We start from the raw sequence: 14,545 nt of genomic DNA on the forward strand, positions 1-14,545 counted from the left end.
TCAAACCAGCTTCTCTGAAACTTTTCCTCTCCGCTACAGCTGTGCTTCACAGCAGTCTGTAGCCTTTCTAGGCAGTCTGCTCTAAGGTGAAAACTGTTAGCTGGCCTGGGCAGAGTCCTCTCAAAAGAAACCTTACAGCCAGCAAACAGAAACAGCACCTTTGGCTGCTGGCTCCTTTCAGCTGTTTACAATCCCAGTCCTGAGGTCTGAGGGTTCTCAATGACCTCACACCACAGGAGCTCCAGGTGCCTTCCAGTGCCTCCCACCTGCTACAAGCTGTGGCTTCCAAGGGTCCCATTACCTGCTCTGCAAGTGGTCCTGCACTCAGCACCCTGGGTGCTGGAAGCCTCCGTGGGCTTCCCTGCTTGCAAGGTTGGAACACCAACCTCAGGGCAGGGCACAGCTCCACCTCACTGCTGCTGGGAGCTCCAGCTGTTCAGCCTGGAGTGCAGCTTTGCCTCACTCAGCAGTTTCTGCTCCTGCTCTGCAGCCACTGCAGGGGACACAGACCCTGCCCTTGCCTTTACAGGGAGGATTTCAAGACTTCTGCTGCACTCTCCACTCCTAGGCACATCACACCCAGGCACTCTGTCAGCTAGCCGTCTTCCCTGGATCTGCAGCACTACCTCCACCATGGTCTCACCCTCGGGGGATGCTACTCTGCAGGGACCCCTGCTCACCACTGCTCAAAGTAGTCAGGCCTATTTCCGTATTCCCAGACACACACAGACAGACAGACAGACACACACACACACAGACACACACACACACATACACACACACACACACACACACACACACACACACACACACACACACACACACACACACACAGTCTCCTGCTCTCTGGCCCTCCTGGTGTGCTCACTGCAGGCATTCCTCTCTGGAAGCTTTGTGTCTTGTGCAGCTGCCATGGTGCCCTATGTGCTAGCCCTCCAGGTGCCCACTCAGCTCTCTGCCTGCTCTCTCCCAGGCATCCCTCACTGGTGACAGACCTGCTCTGGTTGCTGGGGTCTGAAGTCTCTGCTCTGCACTTGCCGCAATGCTCCTCCTCGCTGTGTCTTTTTCACTGCAGAAAGTATGCAGACCTTCACTGCGGGCACTGGCTCTCTCTCCCGCAGGTCTCAGCTGCTGATGCTTGGTCAGCCACTGCTCCCACTGCTGCTTGTGCTTGTGGTGGGGACTTGTGGAGCCACTCTCTCAGACCACCACGTCCACAGTGGCTGCTCAGTCCTGGATGCTGCTTTGTGTGTCCCAAGTCCCACTTGGGAAACCTACTCTGCTCAAAGTTACTATTATGCCTAGGACTTCACAATATCCCTATACTAAAGCCTATTCTACCCTGATATACCTAAGCCTACGTTTCTCAAACTAAACTTCAGAATACTTTTATGACTTACCTTGATTTAGTTTAATAGAGAGACAGAGACAGAGAGAGATACTTGCTCCAGCCTAACTTTAACTACTCTGAGTTTACAGTTTTACTCCTGAAGAACAGAATATCACTGCCTCCTTTAATTCATTACCCAGCATGTCCCCTTCTCCATGCTGTTCCTTCCCTTTATCCTCCACACCTATGTCTCACTTCAGGATGCCACCTGTTGGAGTCTGGCTCCCACCTTTTGAAGGGTTCTTAGGTGGAGGATAGAAGAATTAAGAAATGATAGATAGAAAGAGAGACCTAGACAATGAGAAGAAAGATAGAAAAATAGGATAGCTTTGGGAGGGCCTGAGTCAGTACCTACCAGTCTCGTCCTTTATTGAAAAGGGCTTTTTATAACATGCCAAGGGGAGAGGCCAAAGACCTCCCCCTTACAACATCAAAGCATACCATACAGCCAAGTGTAGATCCTTCTAGACACCTGTGACCAAATCATCTCCTTGTGCAGCCCTGCTAGGTAAAGCAAGCTCAGATTCTCTAAGCCTGAGTATGTTCTCACTAGGAAGCCTCTGTGGGCTCCCACAAAAGGGATAAGGTCTCCAACAGTTAGCACAGACACATATCTGTTGGTAAATTTATTAAAAGTGAAAGGTTGCCGGGCAAGGTGGTGCACATCTTTAATCCCAGCACTAGGGAGGCAAAGGCAAGTGGATCTCTGAGTCCAAAGCCAGCCTGGTCTACAGACTAAGTTGCAGGACAACCGGGACTGTTACACAGAGAAACCCTGTCTCAGGTGGGGGTAGCGGAGGGGCGGGGGGAAGGGGGGAGGAGCAAGGCATCGAGTACATTTTAAATGTTAGGTAAAAGGATTAAGAATATATATTCACATTGCCTTAAGTTTGCATGAAGAAACTAAGTAAAAGCTAACACATGATTATTCTTTGAAAGTTGACTGAGTTGGTAGTAGGGATTATGTGTCTATTCTAATCAGCACCTCTCTAATTTTTATTTATTCTATACTCTCTTATGCTTTTATGTAAGATATAAAATGATTTTTCTCAAATTATACATTATACTTCCTTTGGAGCAAAGAAAGTATACTACTTGTTAAATTTTTTATTTTACCATAAAGTGATTTTTTATAAATTCTATTCCTAGCTCCATATTTATTCTCTTGGAATGACGTTGTACTGGGGGGCCGATCACGAAGTACCTCAAAGCCAGGTAAGTGAAGCTTCACATTTGTGATGTTTCCATATTGACACCTATTTCCACCTTTTACAGAGCCCTTGGTGTGATTATGTGTGTTCTACAGCATGCTGCCAGGCACCCTGGCATCTTATCCTGTGTGTTGTTCACAAATTGGTCACATGTATGCAGTCAGAGTGAGACTGGACAACCTGTGAACAACACTGGGAACCCCATTTCACAGCTCCTGGAGTAGCAGAAACACACCCCAGGTTAATTCTCAGATCTTGGATTCAGATCATTGGGCTAGTTTGAGTATTTCTGTCTTAAAATAGTTCTTATTCCTGAAATCTCTTTTCATCAAAGCTAAGTTGTTACATTTAGTATTTCATTTAGGGATGGGAGAAGGCTCAGACGGTAAATTGCTTGCCCTACAAGCATGACAACCTGTGTTCAGATGTCTGTCACACAGGGTATGATCAAGCGTGTTTGGAGCACTAGTGCCTGGCGGATGGGGATAGGCAGGTTCCCAGCGCTCACTGGTCAGCTATGTGACTAATGGGTGGCTCCAATTTCAGTGAGAGAACCTGCCTCAAATAACAGTGTGGAAATGGATAGTGGAGGACACCCAGTGTACGCATGTGTATATCTACACACATACCTATCAGAGCACACACACACACACACACACACACACAGTAAAAGGAAGAAGAGGAGGACAAAGAGGAGAAAAAAATTGAGTTTATTTTAGTCATTTAGAAATACAAAAGCAGATTTTTTATTGAATATTAAAAGAATTAAACACCTCAAGCTTTTAGTCCAAAATTCATACATCTTAAAATTCATGAGATGAATGATATTATTCAACTTAGCTCAATTTAATTTACCTCTTGGAAATTTTTGTATATTTTCTTTCTCTCCTTAGTTTCAATTCTGTGAATATATATGAGGAAGTCAGTTGTTAATGGAGGTATTGATGTTATTTTTCATGCAACATAACTATCATATAAAATGTAGTAGTCTAATATTATTGCTTTGTATTCTTTTCTGATAACTATATCAATGATACAAAATAATGTAAAGTCATACTTTATGTTCATAAATCATTACCATTTTAGAAATGTTTAATATTAACTTAAAAATATTTAATATCTATTTTGTATGAGACGAAACACTAGATTTTAGACCTGCTATTGGCCATACCTGTAGAATCTACTAGAAGATACAGACAGCTAAATAGATAAATACAACATTACGTAATGAAGGCTCTATTAGTGGAAACGGAAGAACAAAGCTGGATCTTCCGATTATATCCCAGGGTTAGAATAGGTTTTTAAAGGAAATCTTTTTAAAGGAAATCACATCGAAGCTTGTGACATAAAGTAATGCATCAGTGGAGGAGATGTCAGTGTTACCTTTGTTAGAGCTTAGACAGGGATAGCAGTGTGTATATGTGGCCAGTATGTACTATTATTAGACTTTTAGTTCGTTAAATACGTTTTGGGGGGTACTGGGGATTGAACCTAGACCTCACACATGCCAGCAGGTATTTACAGTGAGCTGCTCCCAGCCCAGCAATGCTTTCTTGTAGTTTTTTTTATTTCTTGATGAATAATGATGTTAATTATCTTTTTATATGCTTATTGGCCATTTGGATGTAATAACTTAAAAATTAACAAAAATAATTTTACATTCTGATTTATTTCATCAGATTAATAGGGATCCCATTTCATTTAGCTGATCTTGAATCATTTCAATATCTGGAATCTTCTACCTTATACAAATATCAAATTATATAGAGAATATATATCTTATTGGATACTGAATATTGAACTACTGTCCCTATTTCTCAAATTATTTAAGTAGTGAAAGAATTCCAATTCTGCCAGACACGATGGCACATACCTTTAAGCCCAGCACATGGGAGGTGAGGCAGGAGTCTCTGTGACCAGCCTGGTCTATAGAGTTCCAGGTCAGTCAGGGCTGGGCAGTAAGACCCTGTCAGAAAAACAAAAACAAAAACCAACCATTTCTTTCTTTCTTTTTTTTTTTTTTGTTGTTGTTTTTCGAGACAGGGTTTCTCTGTGTAGCTTTGCGCCTTTCCTGGAGCTCACTTGGTAGCCCAGGCTGGCCTCGAACTCACAGAGATCCGCCTGGCTCTGCCTCCCGAGTGCTGGGATTAAAGGCGTGCGCCACCACCGCCCGGCCCCATTTCTTTATTACAAAATCAACAGCTTTTTTTAAAAAAATCACATTTTAAATCTAGGAAGACCTGTTAACTTCTTCCTATTAAGGTTTTCAAGTCAAATAATAGGTAAGACATAATTGCCAATAGAAAAGAATCCATTTCCTCCAACATTGGCTGTGGTCCTGAGGCTCCTAGAAAGGCTTTTCTTGTGGTAGATTTACCTACACTTACTAATGTGGCTTTTCCTTTCATTTTAGCCCATCAAGCTGGGAGACCATCTCAACAGCATTCTCCTCGGCATGTGTGAGGATGTGATCTATGCTCGGGTGTCGGTGCGGACCGTCCTGGATGCCTGCAGCGCCCATGTTAGGAATAGCAACTGTGCACCTTCGTTTTCCTACGTGAAGCAGCTGGTAAAGCTGGTTCTGGGAAACATTTCTGGGGTAAGCTACAGTTCTAACTTGAAAACAGAGTTATATTTTGAAATTCAGTAATGTCACAAGTTTTCTTTAAATGTACAGTAGCAGTTTTTCAAAATTAAGGGAAAAAGTGGAGTTTATTGTTTCAATGTTCATTGTTTACTCCACACAGTTCTTTAAAATGTAGACTTCTATTGTGGTTCCTCACATGTTATAAAAGCCATCCGTTTTTTAAAAGAACTTCGTTTTCCCGCTGGGAGTCGCCCGTCCTTCCCTGCTTTCCTGCTTTGCTCTTTTCCTGCGGAGCTCTTAGCACATCGCTGTAATCGCCTTGCAGTGGCCTACAAAATGAGTTTCAGAAATACTGGATGTGCCTCCTATTTCTAGACCTCTTTCATAGCCCTCATTTGTCAGGATCCCCTGTGTAATTCTCAGCCTTCTCCACGTTCTCTCGTGGGAGGTAATCCATAATTCTGTTGCTGCTTAAGACTTGGATACCTCCCTTTTCTCTCATCCGAGATGTAAAGAACTAAAGAATGAAATCCACATCTAATAATCCCACCTCTGCTGTTCATCCCTTAAGCTGTTCTGTCCTGTTCTCTCTGTCGGGGGCTGTCATTGGTGTTGGCATTCTGATCGGCATATATACTTACCCGCTCTTACAATGTCATGGTCCTTCAGTGCTTGTCCCTTCTGTGTGGCCTCCAGATTTGTCCTCTCACGGTATTCTCTCTGGCTTCCTCTTAATTCCTCATTCTTAGGAGGTTTGATTCCTCCATCTTAACCAGGATATTGCCTGGCACACGGAATATATGCATACCCCACACACTTTGCCATTTGGTGAGAAATGGGCTCAGATCTCCTAAACCAAATGTGGACTATCTTCCCACTAAACCTTAGAGATTCTTTGATGGGAAGGCAAATAGGTAATGGGGCTGGTGGATGGAATCCTCTTGTTGTGGCTGTTCCCATTTTATTTAATTTGTTTGTTTTATTTCTATATGTTCATTAAAAAGAAAAACAAAACTGAAGCTGCTAAAACATGGTGTGATTCGTAAGAGGGACATAGTCGGAATCTATGTGTCTCTGCCCCTATGGCTTTGCTCTTCCCTCAGCTAAAGCTATCACTGCCTCCAGTGGCTATTGTGGAAGATCAAGTTCCTTAAGATTTATCAGCTGTGAGTCACAGCAGGCCAGCTCCAGTGCCTGGGTTCTTCTGGTATTACAATATAGTCACCTTAATTTTGACTAACTATGACTATTACTATAGACCATCTGTCCATGTTACCTAAGACAGCTGTGAAGGTAACTGAGCTACCTTCAGGTGCTTCTAACTGTGGTTTTGCTATTTCAGAGCCTCTGTAATAGTTATGAAAGTAAGAATGATGTGTACCACACAAGGTTTTTTTTATCAAGGTCAGGTATAACATTTGTAGTGCACTACAGAATGCCTGGCATACAATAACTGTTTACTAACTGGCAGTTGTTATTAATAGCTGTCTCAAAGCAGACATTCACAAGTGTGTATAATATTCACTGTTTTCCTATCACCAACAGTGCGATATGATCTGAACTGATACTCGTTATTCAATTAAGGACAGCATCATTTCAGAAATACTTCATCTCAATCTTCTTTTAAATAGGAAATAAAATGCTTTGAACTGTGGCTATGCTACTGATACCGAATTTTAATTTACACATGAAGTTCTGTAATGGAGAAATATTAAAATGTGTGTGCATAGATAGAAGCGTGGACATAAGCCTTTGACTACATTTAACTTAGCATCACTATTCTGTTTTCAGTTTTAATCTATATGTATCCTGGTTTTGGTTGTCTAAAGAAACCAGTGTTCTCTAATTTTTTATCCTATGTAACATAGAGTTTGACATAATTTGGGCTTATTTTATGTAACTATCAATGATTACCATCATTGGAATTTCAGACACTGAAACGTTTTGTTACAAAGAGGATTCCATGGAACATCAATTTAAACTATTGCAAGCATATCCAGTTTAAGAACTTAGCAGACTGTAATTCTGGCAGACAGTATCTAGGAAATTACTTCTGAGATAATTTAAACTGGTATTCTCAATGTATAACTGTAACCAGAGGAAGTTTTATACTATAAAATAAATATAGCTTTAAAATTGTATAAGTCTATGCCGGGCGGTGGTGGCGCACGCCTTTAATCCCAGCACTCGGGAGGCAGAGGCAGGCGGATCTCTGTGAGTTCGAGGCCAGCCTGGGCTACCAAGTGAGTCCCAGGAAAGGTGCAAAGCTACACAGAGAAACCCTGTCTTGAAAAAAAAAAATTGTATAAGTCTAATTTGAGAGATGAAAATAGTTATTGGAAAGAGAAGAAAAGAATACCTCAAGATACTGCTTTCAAAAGGAGCTGATTTTAGGTCCGAGTCCCCAGATGCAGAACACTGTCTGTTGCCCCTTTCTGACGATGGACTGGCCCGTCCTGGTCCATGTCAGTCTTATCCAGGCCATAACAGTTACAGTCAGCTGTGGAGTCTCCTGACTCGGTGCTGAATCCTCAAGATTGGCTAGTATGCTATTCTGTGGAGAGTCACTGGCAAAAAGGGGAGATGATTTTATCAAACTTGACTTTTTGATTACCTGTGTACAGACGGATCAGCTTTCCCGTAGCAGTGAACAAAAGCCTGACCGAAGCCAGGCTATTCGAGACCGATTGAGAGGAAAAGGATTACCCACAGGTAAGTGTGTGTTAACAGGAACTTTCTAGACCTTGATCTTACTCTCTTGTCTGTGAAAATGTGCTTCCTGGCTTAGAAATCCAATCAGTTGTAACTGTGGCTCATGAGAATGTAAGGATGCAGAGTGGAAGCCAGGGAACAGAGAAAAACATCAGATACAATACTAAATAAACATTACAGTTCTATAAAAAGCATTAGCTGTCAGAACTCCCACGCACACCTCTGTCCTTTCCAGGGTTTGTTTTCCATCAGTACCATCATTTACTTAGGTTATCAAGGTATTTTATATTAGAGTTAGGTTAGAGCATGGCCAGGTGAGCACATGCATGTCTCTATGAACATGACATCACTGAAGACAAAGTCCAGAGAGCAGCACTGCGCTTACCGAGTGCTCGTGTCCTCTCTTGACTTCACTCTCAATGCTGGTCATCAGTAGTAACCACTGAATTGATTTCATCAGTACGGGGGAGCCTTCTCCTGTCAAATACTGCCATAGGTTATAGGGTGCTCGCTAAATAAATAAATAGTGGTTGCTTATTTGGTGGTAACATGCTATGGATCTGTAATGATTATGTAATGGGCTTTCTTTTAATGCATGGAAATTCTAAATATTTGAGATAAAAGTAGATATAAAAATAGGATTGTAAAATTATTTTTCTTTCTTTCTTTTTTTTTTCAAGGCAAGGTTTCTCTGTGTAGCCCTGGCTGTCCTGGAATTCGCTCTATAGACCAGGCTGGCCTGTTAAAGGCATGCACCACCACCACTCAGCAAAAATGGGATTTTTTTTTTTAAGTGCTAAGAATCAGGCTTGGCTTTTTTATAAAATAAATTTTGATTTTGTAGATTATATTTGTTATTTTCTTTTTACTTCTCATCAAGAATTATTGAAAGGCACGATAACATAAACATTAGCAAGAATATTTTGCTCAAAGAAAAAAATAACAAGTATATTCAAATAAAACATGTTCAAATGTATGCAGTCTAATAAAATAAGTTAGAAAATTAGCATTTCTAATTTTTAATTTAACCAGACAACCAGCATATGGCTATTTTGTTTAAAAAACAAACAACAGAACAACCTTGTGAGAAACCTTTCTTGTAAAATTGAAGTATAGATCCTTGATTATCTGGACTGTTTGCAGAGTTCAGAAATCTCTTAAGCAAAAGGTATGTGCTTTAAACCAGGATCCCATTTCTCCTGAAGTCAAGAGGAGCAGTGCAGGTGTTTCTGTGAGGATTCTGTGGTGCTCTAGTTGGTTAAATGGCCCTTTTCCTGCTTTATTTGCTATAAGTAAAGATTATTATTGTTTCTGAAAAAGTATCTTTAACTTTTGTTTGAAGACAGTAAATTTGGTCTTGGTTAGATCAAGAATCTTTCCTAATATTTATTATTTATGTGTGGATAAAAAGTACAAAGTGAGGTTTGTCTAACTTAGTTTTTAGAATGCCTTGATAGCAGCGAAGGTATTTTTCATCCTTTTACCAGTGTTTCCTTTACTGTCCTCACTCACATCCCTCAGATATGTGGACACATTCTATGGGAAAAGTCTGTCTCTCTTTGTACTGCACTAGGATTTCAACCACGATATAATATGGACATTGGTGCAAAGAATCCATCAGTTTCAGTCACTCTGCTTTGCAGAACAGAATCATAACAATAGAGAATTCTTTATGAGTGTCAGTAGAAGCCACAGCAATCTTCTTTAAGGACTCATCCTCAACACTTCAGTGAGGGGTTAGGCTGGCAATGCTTGCCTTTCTCTGTCTTCCCGCCTCCTTCCTCCCCTTCTCCCTCCTGCGTTTCCTCGTCTGTGGTCCCCACCTCCCCACAGGTTCCTTCTCTACCTTCCCTTTCCTGTTGTGTCTCCAGCCTTCCTGGAGTCCCCCCTATTCTCTCCTGCTGTCAGTTACGTGGTCGTGCAGTGCAGTGAACATTTTATTATGTGTTACTTGCTCATTTAATAAATGCAATTTTATATATTAATGATTAATTATTTTATGTGTTTTGTGTTCTTTCAAGACCTCCCCAGAATGGTGTGATACTTTTGTTCTATTCTATATCTTCAAGGGTCTACCCTGCTGTGTTTCGTTTATGAAATTTAAAGGCTGTGAAATGTTAACACAGTACATTTTATTACCATCAGCATTTCACGGTTTTAATGTTTCGTTATATGGTATTTCAGTGGTGGCAGCTAGAGACTGAACCCAATCCATATCTACTCTGTAGCATAGCCTACCTAGCAGTTTACTTATGTGTTGTTGAATAAGAAGTTATGCAGGATCAGCTTCCTGGACAGAAGGAAAACCTGCTGATACATTATGTTCAGTTTATTTTGTAAATGTTCAATGAATATCCGTTGACTGTATGAGCATGATAAAGAATTTTGTCACAATGTTAGACAGTGAAATGTAGTAGAATCCTGTTTTCATGATGTAACTTTTTACTGTTTTTATAAAGAAATATGTGTGGCTCCTATTATTTCACTGATTTTTAAACCTTGGGTGAGATATGGGTAAAAAGAAAAAGCATCTCACTGTCTTATATTATTTGACCCTTTTCTTATTGTAACAAAGCATTACAAGTTTGAAAATAAGTTTAAACTCCTTTATTTATGACAAATTACTCAGTGGCATTGCTTAATAGAGCTTTAGAATTATGATTCGAGGACTGTTTCAATGCAGGTAATTTTTTACAAACTAACAAATCATTAATAGACATTGATTTTTATTCTGTAAAAGTTATAATTTGTTGCTCAGGTTTAAACCAGATTTTTTTCTACTTCTATTTTGGAGTAAGAGTAGAATCAAGCATTTCTTTCAGTCCCATTTGGAGTAGAAATTGCACCCTTGTTTTGGTTAAATATAGTGGAGGAGGAATCATCTGATGTTTTTGGCCAGTGCTTACACAGTAGTAAGAATACTGTACAGCAGCCATTTTAAGTTCCTTTTTCAGTCTTACAAACTTCAACAAAACTGAAGCGAGGAAAGTATGCTAATTAAAGCCTCCACTGGTCAGAAGCGGTTTACACAATTTCAGAGGTTTAAGACAGGGAAATAATTAACTGTTAAAGGACAGTATTCTAGGATGCTGATGTTCTTTGGGGCACACTTGTTCACTTTCTGGTTACTGGTAGCCCAGTCTCCTGTAATTCTCCATTGCTAGTGAAATACCCTCCTCAATATTCACCAGTTAGAAGTGCCTGTTGACTGGTAGCTTCAGTGTCTTAGGATCCTGATCAAAGTGTTCAATAAGGAAAGCAATAGGACGAGCAGTGAGATACAGAATCAGGTTAAAGAAGCAAGCCAATTTATAGATGATACTTCTATCTATTATTTGATTGCCAATTTAATACCACTTACTATTTTGTGTATAAATGGACCTTGAAAGGTGTCTCTGGAATCTTGCTTCTGAAATCTGTCACAAGAGTGAAGTCCTAAACTGGTGGGCTGTCTGCCCCTACTTTGTTACTTAATACTGCCGGGACTGATAGCATGGTTTCACTAGCCACACACACATAAAACACAAGCATTCTCTGCCAAGTGTTAGGGGAAACCTACACCATCAGATAGGTGGTGACGGCTTCAGACCCTCGGGGGTGTGACTCTTTCTGTTTTCTGTGCGCTTGAACACATTTTTAGGACAGTTGGGGACTCAGGAGCCTCCTTTAACAACTGAAGTTCCCTTCCCAGAGATGTGACGTTTTGAGTGTGTGTGAGAGGGAAAAGGTGACTGATGGATACAAATTTAATTGAAACAATTGGGAATATACCCCATGAAGACTTTTTATATTCTTAAATCTTTTTTTGTTTGTCCGTCTTTTGAGACAAGTTTTGTCTGTCTAGCCCTGTCTGCCCAGGAACTCATTCTGTAAACCAGGCTGGCTTCAAAATCAGAGATCCACCTGCCTCTGGCTCTCAAGTGCTGGGTTAAAGGTGTGTACACCACTTCGCCCTGGTTTTCTTAAATCTTTGTTTGTAGCCTTTCACTCTATATTTATTGCTCCCTATTTGGATTTTAACAAACTGTATACTCTCCAGGAGAGTGTTTGCGGTTTCATTTTAAAATTGGATGCTTATAATTGGTGATAATATGTATCTGTAAATGAGCTCAGAGCCTCCTGAAGAGATAGCAATGTCTACCTTTTATCTTTGGAACAATGTGATGCTCTATTCAAGAACAGATCTGAGGCTTTTATGGGAACCTCCTGATTTCTGATTTTATTATTTTCTCTCAAAGAACTTGTAACTCCCCTCTTGGAAGATAGTAATATACTTAGGAAAACAAGTCAGAAATAGAAAAGAGACAAAATGTAGTTTATATTGCCTTTGTTCAGAAGAGCTCAGAACAGTTCAGATGGGTTAGCTCACTCACTTATCCTGTCATTTCTAAAAGAGAAAATGTTAAATCATACCCACATATTGTAGATGGAGGAAATGAGAAACATGGAGATTGACTGCCTTGCACAAGCTTATGGGTTGATTAGGAAGATAGAATTAAAACCAAAGTCTCTTGATAGTAGTCTTCCTGCTAAATGATGCTGCCTAACCTGGATTTTAAAAGTTCTATAATCAGTCACTCAGCCATCATTCTCTTGGAAGCTATTTTATAAGGAATTACAAATACAAAATGCATTCTTATATAAATATAAGACACAGTTTCTTATTGTTCTGCTTTGAAGTAAGGGTATGGAAAGCTAATGGAAGTGACTGAATAAATAAGGTGAGAGAAATAATGTAGTGTATAGATTCTCACAGCGAGACGCTTGTCCTAATACAGGTGTCTGGTGTGCTCGGCCAGTGCAGTGGAAGGGGCGAGTGTGTCAGGATGAGGAAGGAGCGAGTGTGTCAGGATGAGCAACTTGCACCGTTTCCTTTCGCCTCAGCAACTCCGCCCCAGCGGCAGTGCTTGCAGCAAGAGCGTCGGCTTCACTGCCTGGCAGTGGCCACAGCTGTCACAGCTATCAGCTGTATTGATGATTGCTGGTGTTTATTGATTACTGGGTAAAATGATCCAAATAGCTTGTACGCGTGTTTAGAAATATGGGAAAAGCAGTCCAACAAACGTGTACATTTTATTTAGTCTCAAGTACAAATGATTGAATGGCACTGCTGTTACCAGCACATGCTCTTTGGCCAGCAGATTCAAGCATCGAATAAGCACAAGCCTAGGATGCAGTGTTCCTTCTCACCAGTACGGCTAGGTTCTACATTCCAACCCACATTTATAGTTACTAGGTTAGTGAATTTTTCCTAGTGCCTTAGCAACATAAAGTAACTATGCTGCTATATTATGCTCTTACTTTATTTAGTAAGATTTGTGATTTTCAGAATTATTATTTTATACTAAATCTTTTATTTTACATAAGGAAACCTCCTTTATAAAAAATAACGTCTTATTTTAGAATGTGTGAATCAGGTTGTGCAGGGGAAGGTAGTGAAGAGGGTGTCCGGTTCCCTGGAACTGAGTGATAGACAGTTGTGAGCCGCCATGCAGGGACTGCAGCCTGCACCCGGGTCCTCGTAAGAGCAGCCAGTGCTCTTAACCACTGAGCCGGCTCCCCAGCCCCACTTTTTAGTTGAGACGGGGTCTTAATATATAGCCTATGTTGGTCTTAACTTCTTGGACTTTCAATAGATGTAAACTGAAGTATTTCTGTATCTCATTTATTTTCATCAAAACCATAGAACCCTGTCTGTAAATCAGCAGCTTCCCGAAAGCCGTGTAGTTAGCATTTCCTTTAGGCTTGTGTGGTCTGGAGATGCCAAGACCAGTTAATATGTTGTTATAAATACTAACAATCTAACTCAGACATGACTTCTCTCTATCAAGTCGAAGAGACTTGCAGTGCATTGGTAAGTGTTTTGTTTACATTACAGTGTCATTAGGGTTGGTTGGCTGCTTTGAAGAAGTGCCATTTAAAATAAAACAGTTGGGAGCCTGGAGAGATGGTTCAGCAGTTATGAGCACTGGCTTCTTCCAGAGGACCTGAGTTCAATTCCCAGCACCCTGATAGTGCCTTACAACCTTCTGTAACTCCAATCCCAGGAGATCCAGTACCTTCTTCTGACCTCTGTAGACACTGCACACATGTGATGCACATACATACAAGCAAAATACCCATACACATACAGATGAGTAAGTTAATTGATTTTTTGAAAAGATTAAAATAAAACTACTGAATGCAAGGAAACTGGACATGAGAAAGATCCAGAAAAGAGACAAAAGTATATATTTTTATATTTACATATATAAGAGCACAACAGAGAAAAGCAAAGAATTCCTGGGGCAGAACTAGGTTTTCAATTTACGAGTGATAGGCTGGCTGTGATTTGTTGAACAGGACAGTGACATGGTGGAATTTGCATTGTAAAAAGAGAATTCTGGATGTTGAGTGGAGTTGATAGAAACAGGGTCCCAACAGTGGTCTAGCCAATCGATATTATTCATTGGGTATGATGCAATGGCAGTGGACTTGGAGATTAACACACCAAGTAAGGTGTCTTTGAGAATTTTAAAATCAGTAATTGCCGATGGAGCTAAGGAAGACGCGTCATTTAAGGACAGTGCCCGTATTTCCATTTTGAGTAATCATTTGGGTAATAGTGCCACTTACAGTATTAGGAAAGATTGGAAGGGAATGGTC

General features: G+C 40.5%; 1 protein-coding gene across 7 annotated transcripts in view; it reads left to right on the forward strand.

The window, feature by feature from the left end:
* The window catches only part of Ptpn13 (protein tyrosine phosphatase non-receptor type 13), a 175,653-nt gene that overhangs the window by 57,138 nt on the left and 103,970 nt on the right, over positions 1-14,545 (forward strand). For all 7 annotated transcript variants that reach the window (XM_076546808.1, XM_076546807.1, XM_076546810.1 and 4 more), the window contains exons 4-6: positions 2,540-2,605; positions 5,015-5,200; positions 7,813-7,900. In XM_076546808.1, coding sequence (XP_076402923.1) covers positions 2,540-2,605; positions 5,015-5,200; positions 7,813-7,900 — 340 coding nt within the window. The remainder of the gene's footprint in view (positions 1-2,539; positions 2,606-5,014; positions 5,201-7,812; positions 7,901-14,545) is intronic.

This window comes from Peromyscus maniculatus, chromosome 10 (assembly GCF_049852395.1).
Source record: "Peromyscus maniculatus bairdii isolate BWxNUB_F1_BW_parent chromosome 10, HU_Pman_BW_mat_3.1, whole genome shotgun sequence".
NCBI classification, from domain to species: Eukaryota; Metazoa; Chordata; class Mammalia; order Rodentia; family Cricetidae; genus Peromyscus; species Peromyscus maniculatus.